Here is a 25,691-nt window from a genome sequence, read left to right as displayed (position 1 = left end):
TCAACTACATGCAGGAGATAGCAGCCACAAATAGATCACTAATAATAAAGAAATTTGCAAAGTGTATGAAGAGTGTAGAGTGTAGAGTGTAGAAACGTTACTAGTAGGAATGCAAAAATCGATGACAATGATGACAATGGCAAAGTGTAGAAACATTACTAGTAGGAATGCAAAAATCACTGTCGTGCCCAACTTTTGGGTCTTTCGGGGTAGCGAAACCGACGACCGAGACGACGAAGCTAATGACAAAAGTGCTTCTCTTCTCAAGTCTCAAAGATGAGCATGCTCGTCTTTGACCCTGGCTCAAAGAAAAACAAAAACAAAAAATACAAAAATCAATGACAATGGTGATGATGATGTCAAAGTTATTTATGATATTAGCTTAAAGATGTGATGTCGATGATGATAGCAGCCCTATCTCCACTCTAAATGTTGTTGTAGTGTAGAAAACCCTCTAAAACGCCCCAAATATGTTTACCTTTTTCACCCAAGAGGATATCTCAATCTAAGACAATCAAACAAGTAGCTGGAGGAGAAGATGACAAGACGATGAGGGCCAAGAGACTCTTGCTCTGATACTAATTGTTGGAGTGGAGAGAAAGTTACCAACACACACACATCTCGATGCAGTAAGCAAGCAGAGAGAGAGAGAAGCAAAGTAGATTGATGAGGATGAGTGAATTACAATCGAAGTGACATGATAAGGTCACTTACTCACACCCATAAGAGTGTGTACAAACCTCCTAAGAAGAGAAAAAATGCCTTAGCCCATTATTAGCTACATTCACACATCACTACCATATAAATGGCTACATGAATTAGGTGCAGGTGGAGATGCAGCAAGGGCACAATAGAATTAAAAGAATATGGTGCCACTGCATGCACGAAGATGCAGTGAGGAAGTTATAAGGCCAAAGCAAAGAATGATCTCTGGAATGATTTGAAGGATTTAAAGTTATAAGGCCAAATCATTCCAGAGAATGATCTCTGGAATGATTTGAAGGATTTAAAGCTGAACATCTTGAGCCAACTAGGCTTGAGTCCCCACCTATTAGAAGCAGCTCCTAGCCAAGTTGATGGGTCACAACTGAAAAAAGATGAGACTGCAGAGTAGACAAGCTTAAAGTTGGATGTTAAAAGGCAGAGGTACAAATTATCCCAGAGGTGCATAATATAGTCCCTCAAGTGATAGTTAGACTCCAAGGATAGGAGATACCAAGAGTTTTTCTGGATGGTGATTCTAGGGTGAGCATCATCTTAGAATACACAGCGGCTATGAATAATGGAATGGTAGGTAGCACCATTTCAACATCCAAATGGCAAATTCATAGGACACTCGAGCATCTTAAAATTACCAAGAATGAGCATTTTATATAGCACTGGGATACAGATTCCACGTGACATTTGTGGTGCTAAGGATGGAGCCCATAATGTGCTCTTATCTTATGCTATTGGGAAGGCCATAGCTGCAGCATGGAAAAATCAAGAAAAATTGGGAGAAGGATATAACCTCCATCAACAAATGAAGAAAGAAGAAGACCAAGTTGTCATTCTGAAGAGACACACGAGTCAAGTAGATTTGGGAGAAGGATACAACCTCAATCAAAACAAGTGGGGAAAGAAGAATACCAGGTTGTCATTCCGAAGAGACACACCAATCAAGCAGAATTGGGTGAAGGATACAACCTCCATCAACAAATGGGGAAAGAAGAACACCAGGTTGTCATTCCGAAGAGACACACCAGTCAAGCAAATTGTATGACCACTGCAAAATGTGGAAGGATTAAAATTAATAGATGGAGTAGATGATGAAGAAGAATAGATCCTCGGTGAAAATCCAAATCTTGAGATGTTTTTTATGGTGATGTAGGGAGTACACTGCACCCACATTGCAAACATAATAAACAAATTGCAGATAGTAGGGAGGACAAAGTCCTGACCAGGAGATCCAACTAGAATAAGGACCGATAGGAGTCTGAAGAAGTAGAATAGCCTTTCATAGAAGAGCTTTAAAAATGATGGAAAGTGAGAAAATGAACCATAAGCTTGTCAGCAGAGTGCAGGAGGATAAGTTGGTATAAATCAACTTAAGTCTACGAGATGATCAATGGAATGTGTGATGAGATGAAGGAGCAGTTTCGAGAAGATCTGCATCATGCTACTGACAGCGTACAAATTGGAGCTACATAAATATAGGATATTGAACCAATCTTCTAACAGCACATCAGAGATGATCAACCTGAAGGAGGGATGCAGTTCCCATCCAACAACAAAGGTACATAATGAATCCCAACTATGAAAAGCAAGTGAAGAAGGAGATTGACAAGCTCTTAAGGGTTGGGTTCATCTATTCTATAGAGAAGGTCTATAGAGAAGGCAAGATGGATACCACTATAGAGAAGAACATTGAGAAGCTCCTAAGGGTTAGATTTATATATCCTTAATAGTCCCAAAGAGGAATTTGAATATCCGAGTGTGTGGATTACAAAAAGCTTAATGTACCATCAATTTTGAATCCTTTTCCACTGCCCTTCATAGATTCATTGCTAGACAAGGTTGTACAGTCGATGAAATGTACTCATTTTTGGATGGTTTTAGCTTCTACCAATGCTACCAACATTGACTCTTTTCCTTTGTTGGTGCTTTCCTTCAACCACACCATGCCAAAAAAGATGCCTCTGATGGGTCCCTTAAAAGAGCTCCCTTTACAAGAGTTCCCAACCATGAAGTTTTCATTGTTCACATGTGATAGATCTAAGATGAGGGATTCCATCATAGTTCCGTGTTGGGAATACACTATTGTGAAGACTATCTGTGAGGTGCTAAAAGTATGCCTTATACTCGTGCTTTAGTGATCGAAACCACTGCCTGGGGTTTCCTTCCATGGTGAGGCTAAAGGCACCCACCAAGTCACTTGGTCGTCTAGCTAACCACAAGTATGACACATTTCGTCAACCATCTCTAGGTGGACTATAGCATATCCTGTCCGATTAAATCTAACATGAGTTGAGTGATTTGAAAGGGTTTGACTTTATCCAATTATTTTTCAGTGCTGCAGTTAGTAGTACAGCTATAAATGTAAACCATGTCGCTACACCCTTCCCTGTCTCCTGAGCATATCATGGTTCAACCCTCGTGGCTATAGTGTGGAATTGGTTACAGTTGGGTTGGGTATAAGCATAGGGATATGGGTATGGTGTAAGTTCTGCCGATACTGAGGAGAAAATCCATGGATGTTTGGATCATAATGTGGATAATAGGATCCCCCTAGGATGTATCCTACTCTAGAGCCTCTTGCTTTGAGCCCAACTCCTAAGTGAAATCCTCCAGACTCTCCTACTCCATGATGTGCTGGCATAAAGCCTGATGCCAGTTGCACCCATATCAGTTCCAAAGCTAAAACCTCCAAAAGTACTTGCGCCAGAGTCCTAGGAGGTAAAGCTTGAGGCTCCCAGAGAAAATCCTAAGCTAGGTGTCTCCTTGGCAATGGCCCCAAATATGTTCATTGAAATGGGAACACTTATGCGCGAGGGAGAAGACTTGATGAATGCAAGAGTCTTTCCAGTTTTTGCACCCTCCTTAAAGAGGGAATAACCCTCACTTGTGCAGAAGCGAGGTTTCTCAGCCTTACTGTCGCACCCCAATAGAGCTTTGCACTTAGGTAGAGAGCAAAGAGGGAGAGAGCTATGGTAGAGAGCTCTACCTCAACCTCTATAACAATCATCTTGAGTGCAAGAATGGAAGAGTGAAAGAGAGGGAGAAGAGGGGAGAAAGCAACAACACTCAATGCACTCACCCAGACAATTCGCAGCAAGCAAGCATGGAGCCATCATCACAAGAGCACAATATTAGATAGACACAATTGTGATAATGGGATTATGTGATTTCTCACATAAGCCAAAGGTGGCTTATATACAAGCCTCATATTTACAATGTCCGGGGACCCAAAAGCTACAATAAGCAAATTTACTAGGCTATGTACAAGTTGTAAGCTTGGTATGATCATCCAACATTACATAAGATGTAAGCTGAGAGAAATCCCAAAATCTTATTGCATAACAGCATTGAGCACTAGGAAAGGTTTAATAAAAAAGGTATGATCATCTGACATTACATAAGTTGTAAGTTGGGAGAAATCCCAAAATCTTTATTGCATAACCGCATTACATAAGTTGTAAGCGAGATGGGAGCTCTTGGAAGTGGAGAAAAGTGTCCACTATTTGGGCCGACCCCGAGCATGTAGACAATCCCATGAAATGTGTGAGCGAGCTCCAAGAAGAGAGGGAAGGCAAGTGACTTCGTTCTAGAATAGATCGTTTCAGAAGTGCTCCTCCTTACAGGTGGGTGGCTTCTGGAAGAGGAAAGATTAAAGAGCCTAGCTCAAAAGAGGTGCTCTAAAGCAAAAAGGTCTCACTCGTGTTGCAAGACGGGAGCTCTCGATAAGAGCCCTAAGCATAAAGATAGGCATCAAGAATCTTACCTTGCTAAAGGAGAATCTATGTTGGGTTGGTATGTGTGGTGGATAATTGGTACTACCCTTGTTGATGGGTAGAATCCCACATATGGATCCCCTTCTTGGAAATCCTTTTTCTTCAAAAGCTTATTCTTTGGGGAGGAGACTAGGATTAACAATAGAGAGAGAAAGAGGAACTAGAATTAGGAAGCATAGCGGTGGAAAAACTACCACCAAGCCATGCAACAAAAGACCATGTGGCAACTTAAAATGAAAGCAAACATTATATAAAAACAACTCCAGTGGCATCCAAAAAGAAGAAGAAAACAAAAGTAATAACCTTAGGTAGTACCTTTGCCTTGCCCAAGGATCAATGCAAACCTTCGTGGAGAAGCTTGATGCTCATACTTTGTGGTGGGGCCTTGCAATCACTGGACCCTTTGGAGGATGCACTAGAACTATTTTTTAGCTTGTCCTGAGGGTTCGTTTAATATTCATATTTAGTATGATCATACAAGTTTCAAGCTAACATGAAATCAAAGCAAAGCACCACCTAAGCTCCCGTGAAAGTTTTTTGCATGGGTTAGCCAACATTTAGTGAGATCGTGTTGAGCAGATAAAAACTAGAGAGGCTAGGGATTTTGATGCTCTTGTGAAATGACTGCTCACTGATATACCCTTGCAGGTCCTTACAAAATGTCTTAACAAAATGCAAGTGAATAGCTTCTACTTACTATGGATATTAGGTTAATGGTCACACAAGGGAGTTCCACAAAGTGTCAAGCAAGAGCCCAAATTTCCTTTCTAAGTCTTATAGCATATAAGAAGATGCAATCAAGGTTTAGGCTATGATGTATTATGGTGCTACAATTAGATTTCACACCTTTTCAACACCTTAGAATTGGAGATGTAGCTTTCATCATCCTTGACGACGGCCCAACTTTCTTTTTTCTTAAAGTATCAGACATATATATATATAGCATATAAGATGCAATCAAGGTTATATATATGTATATATGTGCTATATATACATGTGACATCGCACCCAAGCACATAGTGGACCCCATGGAAACCATGGCCTTCTTCAAAGATGTTGAAAGCTACATCTCCAATTTTAAGGTGTTGAAAAGGTGTGAGATCTAATTGCAACAAGTGCTCACACCAATGATCACCATGCTAGATTATTGTTTGCCTCTTCATAAATTCGGCCTACCTGCCAACATATGACACAAATGTTGCATCATGTAGCTCACAAAAAAGCCTCAATCTTGATTACCTTCTTCATGAAAGGTAATCAAGATCTTCAATCTTGTATTGGTAAATATTTGTAAATGAAACATACAGAAAAGGTAATCAAGAATCTCCAATCTTGTACATCATCTTTGGAGGCGTGTTCCCTATTTGGATTCTCGGATGGTTTTGCACCCATGCGGATGTGGGCTGTAGCCATGTCTGGAAAGCCGTGATGGGGATGACAGGCTAGTCGGAAAGCAATTCCACTGTGACCGATGCACCACCCTTCCAGTTACCCAAAACCTCGACACCTTTGAGCATGCATTGCAAACAAGGCCATTTTTCTGGCTTAATGTGAAGTCGTATGCATTGGTTTTACATACATTAGTGGTTTTCTTGAAACATCAAGTTCACCCAAAGACGTTTAAGCATCCACAAAATTGGAGAAATGTTTTTCAATTATAGTATGCTTTGCACGATAATTTGTATGAGAACTTTACATGACAGTGGCCACAGCTCATGGTAACACCATTGAGGTGCAATGCTACAAGGCCAAGGTTTTTTGTATTTTATTCAAAAAAGTGTCCAGCAATGGAGCAAACTCCAAGGAAACCTTGAAATTCGCCAGGCTTTCAATTGCCTCTTGTTAAAATTTTGGCTGCGAGTGCTTTTTGTTTTTTACTAGAAAAAATTAAATCAAAGGTGTGGGATCATAGTACATCTGCACTCCTCAAACTGCTAAGAACAGTCTTATCACTCAACATAAAGATGCTGGCCTTTACTTAGTCCTTGTTATAACTTGCTGAGTAATTTCCACAAGGGCCTTTCTGCATTTGTTTGCTCGTTCTGATTGGGAGGGTGGAAGGGCATTGATTGCTGCTGCTGCTTGTGCAGCATGGTCAGATGCTAGTTGTCGGGTTTTCTCTATGCCACCACTCTTTTTCAGTAACTCAACAGCCTGCAAAAACAAAAAATGCATGCCACACAATCCAAGATATTAATGAATCTGGACATATAACAAGACTGTTAAAACACAAAGATATCAGCATAGAGTCTTCAATCAGTACAAGCAAGTTTCATACACATGCAGCCCTTTGTGTTCCTTGGTTCTTCCACCTTTAAATTTCTGGAGAGATCCCACCCTATATGAACAGATCCAATGAAGAATTGAAACTTCACCAAATACAAAGATGCCTGAGATCATGGTATGAAGATCATGGCATGAGGAATTGTCCAAAAACTCGCAGAGAATTCATTGGTACCCGTCTCACGGCTCAAAAAGAACTCAAAATAAGTGTTGCACATCCCGAGGAAATCAGGGCATGAAAATTTGCAGAAAATCAAGAATCCTTATCACAACTCAAAATCATTTAAAAAAAGGTTGAAAATAAGCAGCCCCAACTTTCTTTCTTTCTTTGTTTTCATGTACCCTTGTTTCAGTGTGATATAATTGTGATGTAGCCTTCATTAGGAAGTTCAACATTGAGGTGCCACTGACAACTTGAAGAGGCCTGAGGGAAACAGGGACTTCACTAAGATGTTCAAGCATTGAGGTACCACCGACAACCTGGAGAGGCCTGAGGAAAACAGGGACAACAGGTGTCAAGAGAGTCGGAAAGAAGTCTTAAGCCTAGAGCAAAGAGCAGTCCCAGGGGACAGGGGGGACGGACCCCTGGGAGGGGGGAACGCCGTTTCATAACGGACTGAAATGGGGACGTGCGAGTCCAAGGTGTAACAGCGGGACGGCGTTTCGGGGACGCCGGGACGGCTCAGGCTATGGGACGGGACGGACTGGGACGGTCAACTGACCGTCGGGCAGTTGTAGCCGTTGGGCGGCGCACTGTAGCAACCCCTCCCCACTTGGCCCATGGCTATAAGAAGAGCCCCCATGCTATAAGAAGACACACCTCCTTGCTCTTAGCTCTTGCCTCTCATCGCTCGAGTCTCCTTCAAAAGCTTCAACTTTGGCATTTGCTCAAGGCTCAAGCTCTCAAGTTTCAACACTCCTCAAGCAAGGCTCAAGCTCAAGCCTCAAGGCTCAAGGCTCCTCAACTTTCAAGGCTCAAGTGGGAAGCTCATTGGCTCAACACTCCTCAAGGCTCAAGACTCAAGTGGGCATTGGGCAAGGCTCAAGCTCTCCTCAAGTGGCATTGGGTAAGTTGTAATTTCAAGTTGTCACTTATAGTCTTATTGCTCTCCTACACTCACCTCTTGCTCTAGCCTCTCCATTGGCAAGCGCAAGCCACACACACACACACACACACACACACCTCTTTCTCTAGCCTCTAGCCTCTCCATTTGGCATGGGCACACACACACACACACACCCCTCTTGCTCTCCTACACTCTCTCTCTCCCACTTTCACCTCTTGCTTTAGCCTCTCCATTGGCAAGCGCGCGTGCACACACACACACACTCGCCTCTTGCTTTAGCCTCTCCTACATCTTTGTCCTACACTCACCTCCATTGCTCAAGCCTCCTTGGCACTTGCCTCCACGGCATCTTCATCGCGGCCATCCCCCGCACCTCGTTCCAACGGCACCAATATGGATAGAGGAAGGAGGACAGAAGGTTGGTCTTGGTGGGAAGAGGTCAACTCTGATCATCCCGGAAGTGGAGGCGGCTCTCGCCCATGGTCGTGCAAGCTATGTCCATCGAATGGGTGGGGCGGAGAAAGTGAGAGCTAACCTCTTGCATGAGCCCGCCGGTCATGAGGTCCGATTTTGTGATCGGGTCACACTGGAGACGAGAACATGGTTGTCACGGTACGAAAATACGATACCGTACGATACGATACCATACGGAAATTTTTGGTACGATATAAAATTTTCAGATACCGTACGATAAAATACGGTTTTTATTTTTTACACTTACAACCTATGGAGCTTCAAGCTTGAATGTGAGGGAAGGTTGGGAGGGGAGGAGTCTACAGTGCTTGAGGAACCAGAACATGGATATGTGTCTCTCCCGGTTGGATCTCCCGATTGTCTCCAAAAAAGAACCTGGATGGGTAATGCAATACCAAAGGTCTCCCAATGTAGCGTTTATGACTAAGGGACCGTCCTTGCACAAATACGAGGAGTGCATCTAGGGTGATAAGTTTAGGGACTCCTCTCTAGATCAAAATGGCCATGTCCAAATCTTCTCCCTCGTACATAACTTGAGAATCTAATTGTCTAGCCTACCTATACCAGGGATCCCCAAGTGATGTAGCAAGATTCTCTCATCCTACCAATCAAGTGTACACTACGAGTCTACCTCGCCAATTTTTTAGGTCTCTCAACAATCCCATATGGAATACTAAGTAGACACAAAAGTTGCGAAGTATTGCGAGCAACAACCCCATATGGAATACTGAGTAGACACAAAAGTTGCGAAGTATTGCGAGCATTTGGGATCTTCGTAAAGCAGGGTTTCTATATTTTTTTAAAGCATGTGGAAAAAAAAATTTCAAGGGAAAAAAAAACATACCGTACGATATCGTACCGTGCGAACCGTACGGTACAAACCCATTCGTACCAGTACGAGAAACAACTATGGACGAGAAGGAGGCTTCTTGAACGCGTTGCCGCACATGAGGCCTTGCTTTCAAGGAGGAGAGTGCTACATGTGGCCGTGGATCCCACAACAATAGTGAGGCCATCCCAAGGTTCGGCATCCCCACTTCATCAGCACCCACGGCCGCATAAAGCACCTCACAAGAATGGACCCCAACGCCATCCTTCTCCATGCAAACTGCATCCACACACTCACGCTGGCAAAGTACTCTCGAGGGTAACTGGGACCCCAAGAAGAAGGAAGAGGTGGATACGGCCATAGTCCGCTTCTTCTTTCACGACCACATTGCTTTCCATGCTGCCAAGTAATCAAGAATTAAGATGTCTAGCTTAAGATCTATCATTTTACAATGTTCCTCTTACTTGAACTTTGAACTTTGAAGTTGATCGGTTATTAAATTATTCATTTTTTGTGGATAGATCGGACTACTTCAAGGTCATGGTGAAGAAAATAGAGTATGGTCCAAACTATACGCCCCCATCATCGGAGTCTTTACGCACCACATTGCTAGAGAAGGAGAAGAGGCTTGTGGAGAAAGCAACTGAAAACATGAAGCGACAATGGCAAGGAATGGAGTGTCCCTGATAGCCGATGGATGCAGTGATACGCAGAAGAGGTCCATCCATGGCCTTGTTGCATATTCCCGCGGTGAGATGTACTTCATTGCCTCACATGATGCTTCTGGGATCGGGAAGAGTGCTGATGTGCTAGCAACAGAGTGGGCTAGTGGCATAGAGATCATTGGCCTAGACCTAGCTGTGGGCTTTGTTGCTGATGGGGAGGCTTCAAACAGGGCAACCGTAGCAATCATCGAGAGCATGTACCCCAACATCACTGTGTCATTTTGCATGGCACATTGCTTAAATAATCTCTTGAAGGATATTGGGGACTTGTCATGGATCCGGCCTATCAAACAAGTGGGCAGCTAAATAGTGACATTTGTCACAAACCATCAGTTCCTACGCCATGAATTCTCCAAAAAATCCAGCCGTTAGCTCCTCAAATACTCAGATACGAGGTTTGCCTACAACTTCTTGATGCTCCACCGATTGAAAGAGTGTAGTGGTGCATTGAGACAGTTGTTCATTAGTGACGAGTTCACTTCTTCACCATTGGCTTCCACTGAGACAGGAGCTGCGAGGAAAAAGCAACGAGCCTTGATTTTTGAGACAAAGTGAAGCGCATTGATGCTATGGTTCAACCTACTGTCCACTTGATGAGGCTTGTGGATGGTATGAACCCATACATCGGCAAGGTATATGAGGCTATGGACAGCATGATAGAGAAGCTAAGGGATTTGGAGCCAGATGAGGACAAGTATGAGGAGATCCGTGCCCTATGTGTGCGTAGGTGGAACTCCTACTCCTCTCCTTTGCATGCAGCAACCTATGTGGTGGACCTTGAGTTTCAGGGTAAAGGGCAAGAAAGTGACGCAGAGGTGAGCCAGCTATGGAGACTTGTCTTGACTCGACTTGTGCCTGACCCAAATGTTAGGAGGAAGATCCATGACCAGTTGTCCAGGTATAGGAGCTTTCAAGGCTCTTATGGAGACATGGATGCACAAGATGATCGCTTCAAAGTTGGGGCTACTTTGTGGTGGGAAGATTTGGTTCGGATGGACCTGAGCTTCAGCATCTAGCCATTTGCATTCTCAGCCAGGCAGTAAGTTCCTCTTGCCTAGAGCAACTTTGGAGCTCATACAGTCACATTCCATCGAAGAAGAGGAACCGTCTTGGGGTGGAACGGGCAAATGATCTAGTCTTTGTGAGTGCAAACTTGCGAATGCTTTGCAAGAGTGCAATTGCAAAGGCTGATGCATTTACCGAGTGGGAGATGTCTCAGGATGATGAGGAGTTGGAGAAGCAAGTGGAGGACATCTCTATAGAGCCTGCAGGCATTGTAGGGACCCATGATCGTGAGGCCAGCACTTCACATGCCCCTTGAGGCTTTTTGATATTTGTACTACTCTAGTGATACTCTCTTTTTTGTATGTCACTTATGTGGTTAGGGCCTAGGCCTTTGCCCTCGTCTTTTGCTTTAGCCCTTGGCACCTGGGTGCCCGATCTCCTTTTTTGTAACACCCATTTTTTTGCTAGTATGACTTAATATTGATGCTTTGGAAGTGTAAAGTGACTTTGTTTTAGTATTGTTCAGTTTCTTGAATGAGTGTGCTTACTTAAAATTGCATATTTTGTATACCGTCCCCCGTTCCCCGTCCCATGTTACTATGGCAAAGAGTAATCCCTTTTATATGGTACTAATAACACCCAAAAAGGAGCCATGGCTACTTTGGGTTGGTGGGCACTCCCTTTTGGTCAAAGCACCATCAAAAAGGGAAAAAGGAGTTAATGAAAAGGGCAACCACTTTGGCACACCTTTTCATGGCTAGAGCATGGCCAACCCTAGATCCTAGTCAACAGCCAGCATAGGCCACTGAAAAAGGGGACCCTAGACCCATCTCTCATATGCTAAAGCTAGCACAGTTGTCAAAACATCCCTATGGAATGCGAACAGATACCCCCAAATGCTTGGAAAGAAGAAAAATTTAAAGAAGAAAAATAAACGTCATGTCATCATGCCAAGTTATAAGGTCAGCAACGCTTCATAAGAAAGCAATTAGTTTCACGTAAGATCATGCTTGTCCGGCAAGTTGGGATGCAAATGTCTCAATGGGATTGGCAACAGCTCCCCTTGGAAAAAAAAACGTAAGAATGGGGATGGGAGCCTTGCCAACTATTAACCACTCCCCTCGACCTACCATAAGATGCTTTGCCATCTTACGGTTAAGAGAATCATCATGCCGGACCATTTCTTCTTGCCTCCATCTAGGCATTGAGAGCGCTCCCTTCACACTTTTGGCAAGGACCATTCTGGTGTGACAGCCAAGTGGGGACGCAACGAACGATCTAGCGCACCCACACGGGAAGTGGCTCTTAGGCAAAACCCAACGACACATGCTTCGGGAAGGCTAAGGTAAGCTCTTTACTTGAACACCAACGCCAAGTTTTGAAAACTATGACAGCTAGAGCCCAAGCCTCCAACAGTCCAACGCAGCCAATAGAACTAAATGCGAGAATCAAGGGATCATCCAAGGGCTGATTTTCTGCAGACAAAAGGTGGCCAGTTGAGTCCAAGAAAAAGGAACTTTTTCAGCACCTGCAAAGCAAAATGCAAGGTCAAGAAGATGCAATTGGTAGCCAGAGAAGGGGCGACCAGTTTCAGGTCAGCCTTAAGCAGCCAAAGTCAACATCAAATCAGAGATTTAACGCTCAAATCAGGTCAGTCTGTCTGTGGACAGTTTATGCACACTTTTGTGCTCCAGTAACCTTGCATAAGTACAGCAAATACCCCTCACTCAAGAGGGCCCTTAAGTGGGTGATTGGGACCCATACTGTGTACTCTAAAAAACTCCTCTCTCAATCTCTTACAAATCAGTAATTAACACACGTTGATCATCATTAAAGTGCTTCTGCTACCACTCAAATAACATTGGTATCAGATCTTAGGCTTCAACCAAAGACTACTGAAAATTCTCTCTCGTGTACATGGTTTATTTAGCTACGGACAAGAATCTGTAAGGGCCGCCCGCTTAGCCATAGTGGATGTTCTTATTGCACTCCAGACTCGTTGAGCCTCCCACTTTGAATTGTTCACAAGAGCTCACCATGGATACCTCATGAAGTTCAAGAACTATTCACTAGTGGATGCAAAATGGATGGATGAGTTATACTTTCAGGTGTATCCGCAGCTCTTAGAAGCATACTTGCAAGCTTTTCCATTGCAGTCGACGCCGGAAGGGATGCCACCATTTGGGCATTCTCTGCGCTTCTATTGGACTTGTGGATGAGCTCCATAGCAGACATGTGTCAAAATATCTTGTGCATCTCATTTGTGTGTTGAGGGAACATGGCCTTAACTCGTGGGTCTTAATGCATGTCGGCCAGCTTCATGGTGGCAGTCAACCAGCTACATGGCCTCCTTATAAAAGGCCGCCTCTTCTCACCTCTTGTATCCAATCCTCAAGCACATTGTAACCCCATTTGCTGGCTATTACCATTGTTAGCCTCTTGCTAATCAATAAAGGTAATCTTGTCTGCAATCGCTCTCTCCTCTCTCTCTCTCTCTTTCTTCCTTTGTCTATGCTTCCGCCTGTGCATACTCCAACATGGTATCAGATGTCTCCTCCTGTGTTTTGAAGGTGCTACGTTTCTCTCTGCAGCTGTGCTTTCTTCCTCAATTGCCTCTTCACATCAGCATTTTTCGCCTGTGGTGCTCTTGCCTTGTGAAACCCCTGCAAGGCGACAATGTACAAGTCAAAGGTGGCTGTGTCTTGCTTTTCTAACCATTTTTCTTCAATGGCTGGTGGTGTGGTGGCTGTTTTTACAGTCAGGACAGTGGTTGGAGGTGTTTTCTTCGCATGTGGTGCCGTCCAACAAGTGACCTCGATAGTCTTGCTTCTTCCCCGGCTTCCCTCCCCTCTAATTGGGTGTTTCTGGTGAGTTTCAATGGGCTGTTTTTCTGCTGTCCAGTCCCTTTCTCTCTCAATTTTGAGAGGGGGCTGATTGATCTCTCTCAATTTTGAGAGGGGGCTGATTGATCCTCGTCCAACAAGTGACCTCGATAGTCTTGCTTCTTCCCTGGCTTCCCTCCCCTCTAATTGGGTGTTTCTGGTGAGTTTCAATGGGCTGTTTTTCTGCTGTCCAGTCCCTTTCTCTCTCAATTTTGAGAGGGTGCCGTCCAACAAGTGACCTCGATAGTCTTGCTTCTTCCCCGGCTTCCCTCCCCTCTAATTGGGTGTTTCTGGTGAGTTTCAATGGGCTGTTTTTCTGCTGTCCAGTTCCTTTCTCTCTCAATTTTGAGAGGGGGCTGATTGATCTCTCAATTTTGAGAGGGGGCTGATTGATCCTCGTACCTTGCTCCATTGGAAAGTGCTCGAGAGAAGTCTTGGAGTGCTAAGATTTGTGTTTTTTGCAGTGTTTGTTGTTCTTGTGGATATGGCTCCCCCCCCCCCCCCCCCCCCCCCCCCCCCCCCCCCCTATACGAACAAGGAGGACAAGTTGGATGGAACCAACTATGCTCATTGGAAGCTGAATCTGCGGGTCTAGTTTATTCATAAGGGTCTATAGGAGATTGTTCAGGGCAATGAGAAGAAGCCCGAATGTCCTCAAAACTCAAGGCGTTGGACCCAGGTTCCAGAGACTAGGAGAATCGTGATTCGAAGGCGCACTCGGTGCTAGTGCGGACCATTACGAAGGAGGTCTCACCGGCCGTGCAAACTCTTGCCAGTGCACATCAAGTTTGGTCCAAGTTGGAGGATCTCTATGCTCGAGATTCCTTGATGAGGGCAGTTAATCTGCAAGGGCAACTCTACAGTCTGGTATTTTCTCCTAGTAGTTCGATGCAGTTGTTTTTAATGAAGGCCAAGGTTATCCATGACCAGTTTACTGGCGATGGGTGCTGCCTTGTCCTCACAAATCTTCCTCCGGAGTACGTATAATGGCCATAGTCACATGGGACACAAAATGGGGACTGGGAACGGGAAAGGAAAAGATTGAGAATGGCCATTCCCTGTGACTATAGGGTGACATGGGGCAGGAATGGGAACGGGAAGATAGTGCCATCCCCAACATTCTCGAGTCTTAAAATGCACATTCCCTGTAACTATGATAATGGCGCGGACACCTGAGTAGTAACAATCCTAGTTTGAATACACTTGCAAACCGGTGAGAAATTTCACACTGAATGAAAGCTAACCTCTCGCAATTTATCACTGGGGCCAAAACGGGCATGTGCATGAAAACAAGAACAAACACTTTCCCTTTTCCCAAACCATTTGTTAGGGAAGAGAAATAAAATGTTCTCACAAGCCTATGATAAAGGGTAAAGAGAACCAGTAACATGACACATCCATGAGGAACTCACGGGACCATGTCCCAGTGTCTTTTGTTGTAATAGAACCAACCATAAGCTTTTGCCCTTTGTCTTTCTTCTCATCAACTAGTCCCCAGATCCTTAGAATCACCAGCCACCTTACTTTCCATCATCTAGCAGCACCTTCGCGACCACACCACCGACCAACTCGCCTTTGCACTTGCTTATGCAGACTCACAGTTACCGTGTGATGCCCCTCTTTCTCTCTTCTGTTGTATTGCAGCTTTGGGGTGGCCTTGCCTTGTGACGCCCTGGACCCACCACTTCTTACACAGCTTGCAGCAGGCACAGCAGATACTAAAAACAGTTGTACAGCAAGTTCAGTGCAACACTTCGCAGCAGGTACAGCAGGTACGGTACAACACCCAACAGCACGTACAGTACGTCACCCAGCAACAGATACAGTATGACGCCCAACAGCAGGTATGGTACAGCAGGTACAGTACAACACCTGGCAACAGATTGCGTGCAGCAAGTGTGTCGGCACAGCACTCCGGAAACCGCCACCAAGCAAGTATGGGAAAACAGCCGTACAGCAGGCATCAGCTGTTACGGCAGTTGAGCAGCAGCTATTACACCTGTTGGAGCCAATCGAACGGCAGCCTGAGCAGGTACAGCAAGTACTGAAAAACAGAGCAGCCACTTTGTTCGATCCTGCCAAGAGAGATCCCTATCCTGTTGCTTTTATGGATTCAAGGTGGTCGATTTTGGAAAGCCCAAGTAAATGGAATTCCTGGATCACGCACAAGACGGTTCAAGATGATCCTTCACCCAGCACTCACCTCCCGGTCGCTCTCCTGCTTGTTGCCTTGGAAATCTGGGTCCCCCACATAAGCTGTTGCATGCAATGTAGTAGTAGGAATTGCACCTTCCTAGACACAAGGCATGGATCTCCTCATATTTGTCTTCGTCAGGCAAGAAGTCTTTCAACTTCTCTATCATGCAATCCATGGCCTCATAGACCTTGCCTATGCATGGTTGCATAGCGTCTACAATCCTCAATAGGTGGACTATGGGCCTCACCATAGCATCCGTGGTCTTCACTCGTCCACCCATAGTTGTTTCTCGTACCGGTACGAATGGGTTCGTACAGTACGGTTCGTACGGTACGATACCGTACGGTGTCGTACGGTACGAGTTTTTTTTCCCAAAAAATCATTTTTCCTTGAAATTTTTTTTTCCAAATGCTTAAAAAAAATATAGAAACCCTGCTTTACGAAGATCCCAAATGCTCGCAATACTTCGCAACTTTTGTGTCCACTCAGTATTCCATATGGGGTTGTTGAGAGACCTAAAAAATCTGGCGAGGTAGACTCGTAGTGTACACTTGATTGGTAGGATGAGAGAATCTTGCTACATCACTTGGGGATCCCTGGTATAGGTAGGCTAGACAATTAGATTCTCAAGTTATGTACGAGGGAGAAGATTTGGACACGGCCATTTTGATCTAGAGAGGAGTCCCTAAACTTATCACCCTAGATGCACTCCTCGTATTTGTGCAAGGACGGTCCCTTAGTCATAAACGCTATACTGGGAGACCTTTGGTATTGCATTACCCATCCAGGTTCTTTTTTGGAGACAATCGGGAGATCCAACAGGGAGAGACACATATCCATGTTCTGGTTCCTCAAGCACTGTAGACTCTTCCTCTCCCAACCTTCCCTCACATTCAAGCTTGAAGCTCCATAGGTTGTAAGTGTAAAAAATAAAAACCGTATTTTATCGTACGGTATCCGAAAATTTCATATCGTACCAAAAATTTCCGTATGGTATCGTATCGTATGGTATCGTATTTTCGTACCGTGACAACCATGCTTCCACCAAGAGACGTCATCCGCCCGTAACCTACACTCTCGGCTGGTGTTTGTGCGAGACTCTTACATGTGGACAAACACGTCGCTAAGGAAAAGCTCCCTCAAAGCACCGCTACAATCCTTCAACCGGCCCAACATAAGGAAGCTGTCGGCAAACCGGGTGTTAGAATATTTGAGGGGAGAGAGAGAGAGAGAGAGAGAGAGAGAGGACCTCTTGTTGAACTTATGCCGAAGTCGTTGGTGGTTGAGGACAAAGGAGACCATGGTATTGGCCTCCTCAATGAGCGGGCTGATCCATGGCAATGCCCCTATGTCCTTGATGAGGTTGTTTAGGCAATAAGCCATACAAAACGACATCGTGACGTGTCCATACATACCTTGCAGGATAGCTCCCGCCACCCTATTCAAAGGCTCCCCATCCGCAACAAAGTCCACTACATGCTCGGGACCAATGATCACCGTGGTGGTAGCCCACTCTGCCGCAAGCACATCCGCGTTCTTCCCGGTGCCGGATGCATCATGAGATGAGATGGAGTACATCTCTCCGCAGAAATATGCAACCACGCCATGAATACTCCTCTTGCGGGTGTCACTCCATCCATAGACAATGAGGACAACTCCGTTCCTCTCCCGTTGCTGCTTTGTGTTGTCAGCCACTTGCTCTACAATGCGCTTCTCCTTCTTGAGCAATGTAGTTTGCAAGCTCTCGGATGAGGGGGGCGTATAGGTTGAGCCATACTCCCCAATCTTCTTAACCATGGCCTTGAAGTATTCCGACATATTCAAGAAAGCAATTTACTAATGAGAAGGGGACTAGTATGATGAAAACACGAATGATGAATTGGCGATGATCGATCGCACTTACCTGGCCGCTTGAAAGGCAATGTGGTCGTGGAAGAAGAAGCGGGCCACCGCCATATCCACCTCCTCCAACTTGGGATTCCAATTCTCCCCAAGTGTAGATTGTCGCCGTGGGCCACGCAAGGGTTGAGAGGTCGTGGAGATGGAGGGTGCCAGCGTGACGGACGGAGAAACTTTCCGACTCGATGGTGAAGGTGATGGCGTGCATGATTCCAATCCACCACATGACTCCATCGTAGGGGCTTGAGTTCCTCTCCCCATTGTCACGGAATCCATGGCCACTTGTGGTGTCCTTCTTGCAGCTTCGACCGCCTCGTAGACATCAAGCTCGTCGAGAAGTTTCCGTCTCTTTTCGGGCATGACATTCATACAAAACCACACCTCATGCCGTTTGCCGGTACAGGCAAAGCTTGCATGCCCATGGCCAAGAACCACCTCCATGAGCGGATGGGGTGTAGTTAACCTCCTCCCACCATGTCCATCCTGTCGTCCTTCTACGGGAAGCCCCGGCATGTGAACAGGATGCCAAGGTTGAAGATGGCTTGAGAGAGGGAGAGAGACTAGAGACTAGAGTGCTTGTGTGAGAGGCTTGGAAGTTGGAAGAGGCTTGAGCGAGAGAGACTAGACAGTAGAGACTAGAGACTAGAGAGCTTGTGTGAGAGGCTTGGAAGTTGGAAAAGGCTTGAGGGACGGAGACTAGAGACTAGAGACTAGAGTGCTTGTGTGTGTGTGGCTTTTCGCTTGAAGCTTGAGGCTTGAGCAGCAATGAGCAAAGACTCAAGAGACTTGAACTTCCTTCACGCTTGAAGGTGTATGTGTGAGGAAGTGTATGTGTGTGTGTGGCTTTTCGCTTGAAGCTTGAGGCTTGAGCAGCAATGAGCAAAGACTCAAGAGACTTGAACTTCCTTCACGCTTGAAGGTGTATGTGTGTGTGTGCTTGTTCTTATATAGATAGGCAAGAGAGAGAGGCAAGACTCAAGAGAAGAGCCAAGGGCCAAGGCAAGAGGACCACTATGGGCCCTTGTGACTATGGGCCAAAATGGCCCAAACATGCCCCCAAGACGATATCCCTCCAACGGCCAAAAAATGGTCACAAAATGGTCACAAAATTCACCGTTGGAATGCGCAACAGCTAGCTGCCGTCCCCCACAAGAACCATCCCCCACATCGTCCAAGCTCAGAGCCGTCCCCATCCCCCCGTCCCTTGTGAGGGACGCCTCCAAGGGGGTCGTCCATCCGTCCCCGTTTCTACCACGTCCCAGCCTCCCGTCCCCTGTGACTATGCAGGGAGCTCATACGAAGACCCAGAGAGGAGAGGATCTATCGATTATGCCAAAGAGAGATTGAGACAGAGGAGCATTACATATGCCACTACCCAATATACTATGAGATCCGTGAAAGGTTTCACTACCTGTTTCGTAAGGGATTTAGTCCACTCTCTAGGATCATTGACTTCCCAAACCAGTGTTGCCTAGGGCTCTTCCTTCTTGAGCTTTGCAAACATGGGACACTTTCTTTAGAAAGCTTCGGCCCCAGCCACCCCGACTCCTCACTCGCCACGATGTGGTTTCTCAAGCTTTTGATAACCTCAGCTCCCTTCTCTTGGAAAAAGAGTCCGTCCTCGTTTCACAGGGAAAAATCAAGATGTCTCTTAACAATCACAATCACGCACATACTACACTACAGAAGAAAGGTCCACGTTGTGAGGTGACGAGCAACAATCACTCTTTGCCTCTACAGCTATACTTTGTCAAACTCCCAACCCTTAGAACATACAAGAGGAACACCCTATGATTCTTCGTTAAACCCCAAAAGCAACCCTGACAAACCCTGACTGAACAAACATGAACTCCCCAACAAGATTTCACAATGATTTTTTATTCCAAAAAAGCTGATATGGTATATTGCTAGATATTGGGTAAATGTGCACCCCAACTGACAAGCAAAGCTAGTAACACACTTGAATGCAACAAAACCCACAGTATACGTAAGACTCCAAGAGAGTGATAAACAACCAAACCATCACAATAGCCATCCCAGAGGAGCAAAACTGTTGATATATTTCAAAGGAGCTTGACTTTATACAAAAAACTACTGCTCAATATGTCCACGAAATTGATACATGATTTTGCTTTACCAAAAGATACAAGATGCTGATATAAAATCAATTACTATCCACATCTTCTTCTTCCACTAAATCTGCATGAATTACCCATTCTGGTAAATCCCGAGCGATATGTACATTACTGTAACGTGCAGCCGAAGTATTCGTAATTAAGGATCCTGCCACACAAGTCTCACACCGCCTTCTGTATCCTGAGTTTCGCGAGTTTAGCAATCCACTTTTATGACTTCAAACTTTAAGAGATTTAGAGAGAGAGAGAGAGAAACTATACACCGTATGGGGTTTTGAATTACCCACTGAAGGCCCCCCTATCCTGTTACCAGAATAGTATTTTCTTTATTACTTTGAAGAGACTGGCTTTGGACTGACGATAAGCCAAACACAAGATCTCGAAGGACCAAGAGTCGGACTGAACTATACACCACTGTAGAAGCACCAATGATGACCAATCTCAAGCCTATGCACTCTTCCCAATGGAATGAGGGAAGGCTGCAAATCTGAGGCTGAGGTGTGGACTGTTTAGGACTATTCTAGGCTATGTATAAATGCTGAAAATGAATGAATGAATGAATGAATGAATGCTGAAAATGAATGAATGAATGCGGGTTACCTTCACTAAAGTGCTATAGCAAAACGATGATGATATGTGTGCTGAAAAATGTATGTGTGCTGAAAACGCAAGGTACTGAATTGCTTCTATGCTGCGTTTTGATGATGGATGACTGAATGCTTCATGCGTTAATGCTCCTTGTGCTGTGGACTGAAAACGCTGAAGGTTGAGGTGATCTAAGGCTGAATGATCAATCACTTATGCTCCTTGTGCTGAAGGCTCCAACGTTTGATGGCTGATTTATGAGATGATTGAATGAATAGTGCAAAGCAAGCCTATTTATATGCTTCTAAGTGGCTGGTGGGTTGGCTGAAGGGCTGGCCGACTATACACTAAATGCTACACAACTTGCATATGATAGATAATGTTATTAAATGCTGAAATAATGCTGGGAAATATGAAAAAAATGCCATATAAATGCTAATAAATATTTTAAGGATACCATATGCTATTTCAAGGCTTGTGCAATGATCTATGTGCAATGGATGAATGATATGCAATATGCGGAGTGCTTTCTAATGAAAACCCTAAGGTTTCTATGGACTCTACATGCATGAATGAATCTCTTCAACTAGGTTAAGGGACTTGACTCACTCACTCACTTACTATGGCTGAGGAATGACCAACGTGGCTTGTGCCTGACATATCCTGGGGACTGAGGATTACAATGGGGTCACGGCGTACGACAATTATCAGCCTAAAGGGTACTAATATTGTACAATGTTGCACTGATGATGATGAGTCATCTTGTCACCATGCACTACAGTGCAAAGTGCATGTGACAATTACACAATCCTGCTAGTAGTTGGAGTAAGATGAACCATTCATAGTCCGTGCAAAAAGAACCTATGATGTTTAGTGGAAAACCCATAGTTGAGATGTGTTGTATCCATGGTTCTAACACGAGACAAAATCATGATGTTAATCTTCTGACCACCCCCAAACACACCTATACAACATATAAGACTTTGGTAGTTACAAGTTGGGGAAATTCATTAGGATGTGACTCAGCAACATTGCAAGCTGGCACATATGGAGAGCTAGATGCAGCAAAGCCATCAAGGATATACCCTGCGGAGTCCATCAAGAGAATTTGGCTCGACATCATTCATACCCTCCGTGGTCAGTGGGAAAAGTTGCAAGGTGGCTCTAACATGCCTAAGTGGCGGGAAGCTTCCTTGAGGCTCTAAAGGCATGGCCCTTTCCTCACAAATAGAGGTGGTGATCCCACTTGGCATTACAGACCAACAGTGTGGTTATCCCCACTCCCCTGTATGAGATAGCCTTCTCCTCATAGAGCGGCCAGCTAGAGGAGAAGTGCATCTTTCTCCACCTTTTGATTTTTTGATCCCCGCCCTGTACACGGAGGCGAGTTTGTATCTGGCCCTTCATGGTTGCATTTAGCCCTTCGTGGCTGTTTCTTTGGTGACTAATAGAAGGATCTTTTTCCCATGAAAAAAAAAAGAAAAGAAAAGTCCACTCGTCCTACACAAGATTTATTGACGCATCATCTTTCACTGCATGTGATGAAGGAGAATCTACAACCATTATGCTTTCCTTTTTCTTCTCCTTTGCAAGCCGCTTTCTGCACTCATTTAAATAGTGGCGCGGCTTTTTGCAGTAGTGACACTTGCCCTTTTTCTTGGGCTTGCATGCATCATTTTTTAGCCTTTTGTGAAGGCTGTCCCAAATCAGCCTTTGGCTGAAAATTGCTTTTGGCTTTTGCTTTGCCTTTGCCTTGGGCAACAAAAGCCCCATCACTACCACACATGACAGAAGATTTGTTCTTCCCGTTTTTCTCCTCCTGTAACAACAAACCAACCAGCTCTTCAAACAAGGTTGGTTCTGGGTTTACCCGTATAGATAGAGTGAGCGATGTGTGGAAGTTCAGGTAAGTTTCTAGTAGTGATGATAGTGTGCTGGAGACTAACTCCTTTTCAGGAATGACCTCATCAATGTTAAGCAACTGCTCCCAAAGATCTTGGATCTTCGTAAGATGATCAGCCATGATGTCCCCATCTTCCATGGACACATTTTCCAACTCCCATTTAAGAAAGGCAACTCTGGCCTCATTCTTGGCATGATACATGGTCTCCAAAACATCCCAAGCTCGTCGTGAGGTCTTGCAAGACCTAACATGTGGTATGATTGATAGCTTTACTAACAAAACAATCAAAGCCATAGCTTGGGCATCACGAGTATCCCATCTCTTTTGCTCCTGTGAGGCAGAAGTAGGTACTGGAGTTTGCTGAGCACCATGGCCAAGTGTGTTAGGTGCTATGTCTGTAGGGCATACATCTTCACCTAATACATAACCGTATAAACCTTTGGCCACAAGAAGGTTCTGGACCATTAAACTCCACACGGAGTAGTTACTGCCATCCAGTTTGTCCTCCTAAGACAACCCCGAATATATCGGTATGATGAAATCTCTTTGCCAAGAGATATGCAAACACTTGCAACCAAGTATGTTGTAAAAAGCACCTGCAAGCAAAAACCCAATGCACTGGAGTGCTATACCAAGCAATCACAAGTTCTTGAGGAAACTTTTTGCCTCTAATACAAGGTTGCAATAAATGTTTGGAGTGTCCTAACAACACAAGCAATGCAAATCTCTACACAATCAATGAATAAACATCCAATCAATGAATAAACATCGGAAAGCCCCAAATTTTTGTGCACCAGTGAACTATATGATGTGCAGATTGCACACAAATGCAAAAAGGCCCAAATACGTGTGTTCCCTGCAACTTCAATTGTGCAATTAAGCACTAACTTTCGAAAACCCCCATATTTTTGCAAAGCCTATGCCTTTAATTTCTGCAATTAAGTAAAAATTCTGCACTTGTGTGCAAGAAACTGTCTTGTTTGCCTTGAATTCTGCAATTAAGCATTATTTTCAAAAAAATCCCCAATTTTCACTGAACCCTGCACTTGAAATCTTGCCCTTTAGTGCTGCCTACACCTAGAATTATACACTAAAGCATGTAATTCTCAAAAGCCCAAAAATAGAAATCAAAAGTACCTACTAGAAAGGGGGGGCAGGCACTTGTCACAACATAGAAGCAACAACTTTGAAGGTGCTGAGCTGAAGTGAGACAGCGAAGCGATTGAGGTTCTAGTGCGGCCAGCTAACAAAGGGCAAAGAACAGGCTTGAAGTAGAATGGCCAGCAGGCGAAGACGACCTACGGCGAGCAGGCAGGTAACTAGAGGGGAAGACGACGGTGACGGACGGCGAGCAAGTAGGTAATCGGAGGCGGAGGCGACCACGACCACTAAAGGTGACGAACGGGGACAAAACTACCGTACGGGAGACACCACAAAAAAACTCAAAAATCTCCCTTGTGCCACATCAAGCAAAAAGTGGGTCGAGCTCCACCCACTTTGGTGCGAGCGCCACCTGAGGGCCAATCGGAGGTGGTGCCCCCCCTCCCCCTCCCACTAGTACCTCTGACGAGTTTCCATGGACAGTTTTGTATCACCTCAGTGAGATAGCTATATTTATGTTTTCATTCTGTTTTATTTTCCATTCCATGATGAGATATGCCATGGACATTATTGTATCACTTTGGTCTCATAGGCCCATTGGGTCTTTAGTAGATGCTTAATATCTCTCTCTCTCTCTCTCTCTCTCTCTCTCTCTCTCTCTCTCTCTCTCATGCAGCGAGAGAGGCATATCCACATACTCAGCCTGGACAGAGACAGCGTTCTAGATGTATGCCCCAGAACAGTTGGTATGATGAGGAGTGCAGAGAGATCAGAGCAGCGAGAGAGGCATATCCACATACTGAGCCTGGACAGAGACAGCGTTCTAGATGTATGCCCCAGAACAGTTGGTATGATGACGAGTGCAGAGAGATCAGAGCCCGACTGTAGCGGGAGGTTGCTTTGGGAGTCACTACTCACCGACAGTCACGTATTGCCTTCCGACGCCTTGTGCGAAGGAAGAAGCGGGCCTTCCTTGCTCAGCTAGACCAGGAATTATACCAGCTGTTCTTGAGCCAGGATTCGAGGGAGGCTTGGCGTCTGTTTCATGAGTCCTCCCCTGCTTTGGCCATCACTTCTACAGAGGTCTGGGGTAGTTATGCAGCATCTCTATATACAGTTCCTGGACAGACACCTTTTCCTGACCCGCCAGCACCATGCCCACAGACATGTACTTTCTTTACCGCAGAGATGGTAAGGAAGGCCATTGATAGGATGAAGACTGGGAGAGCATATGATCATGATGGATTGGTCGCTGAGCACTTTATTCATGCGAGAGACATGCTGGCAGAGCTTCTAGCAGTGATGTTCAATCGTGCTATGTGCGAAGGCTTACCCGAGACTTGGAGTAGGTCCACCATCGTGCCTATCTTCAAGTCAGGGGACCCTATGGAGCCAGGGAATTATCGCACTATTATGATTGGTCACACACTAGCACGATTGTATGCATCCATTCTTGAGCAGCAGTTGAGTAGATGGGCAGAGAGAGTTGGCATTCGAGCAGAGGGACAGGCAGGGTTCAGGAGAGGTTTCTCTACTCTTGACCACATCTTGACTCTACGGGCCATTATTGAGGAGGGCAGGTCGCATGGGCGACGGATTTATTGTAGCTTTGTGGACTTCCGCAAAGCATTTGGTACAGTGCCCAGAGCCAGATTGATGAGGCGATTACAGGAGATGGGGGTACCCACAGAGCTCATATGGGGGATTATGGCTTTATATAGATCAGTTGCAGGACAGGTACGCACCCCAGAGGGGGTCTCTACTTTGGTTCACTCCACTATAGGAGTGAAGCAAGGTTGCCCGTTATCTCCTTCACTGTTTGGTATGTATGTGGATGAGGCTTCTGACTACATTGAGAGATTGGGGGACAGAGGAGCCCAGCTAGCAGGTACATGGATCCCACTATTGTTATATGCTGATGATATTGTGTTGATCTCTGACTCCCCTGAGGGTATGCAGCGTCATCTGGATGCTTTACATGAGTTTGCACATGATAGTGGATTGTCTGTCAACCTTGGCAAAACCAAGGTTATGGTGTTTAACACCACGCCACAGTGGGTTAGGCGATCAGCTCCCACATTTACATATGGGCAAGAGATTGTGGAGTATACAGATG

General features: G+C 45.1%; 1 protein-coding gene across 3 annotated transcripts in view; it reads right to left on the bottom strand.

Moving 5' to 3' along the window:
• Positions 1 to 6,126: 6,126 nt before the first annotated feature.
• Positions 6,127 to 25,691, bottom strand: part of LOC147617837 (solanesyl-diphosphate synthase 1, mitochondrial-like) — a 105,399-nt gene continuing 85,834 nt past the window's right edge. For all 3 annotated transcript variants that reach the window (XM_086776095.1, XM_086776096.1, XM_086776093.1), the window contains exon 13: positions 6,127 to 6,644. In XM_086776095.1, coding sequence (XP_086632221.1) covers positions 6,465 to 6,644 — 180 coding nt within the window. In that variant the 3' untranslated portion in view covers positions 6,127 to 6,464. The remainder of the gene's footprint in view (positions 6,645 to 25,691) is intronic.

The sequence above is a fragment of the Cibotium barometz genome, chromosome 36 (genome assembly GCF_041138505.1).
Source record: "Cibotium barometz isolate CiBa-2024 chromosome 36, ASM4113850v1, whole genome shotgun sequence".
In the NCBI taxonomy this organism is placed as follows: domain Eukaryota; kingdom Viridiplantae; phylum Streptophyta; class Polypodiopsida; order Cyatheales; family Cibotiaceae; genus Cibotium; species Cibotium barometz.
This window is presented reverse-complemented; position numbering and strand designations above follow the sequence as displayed.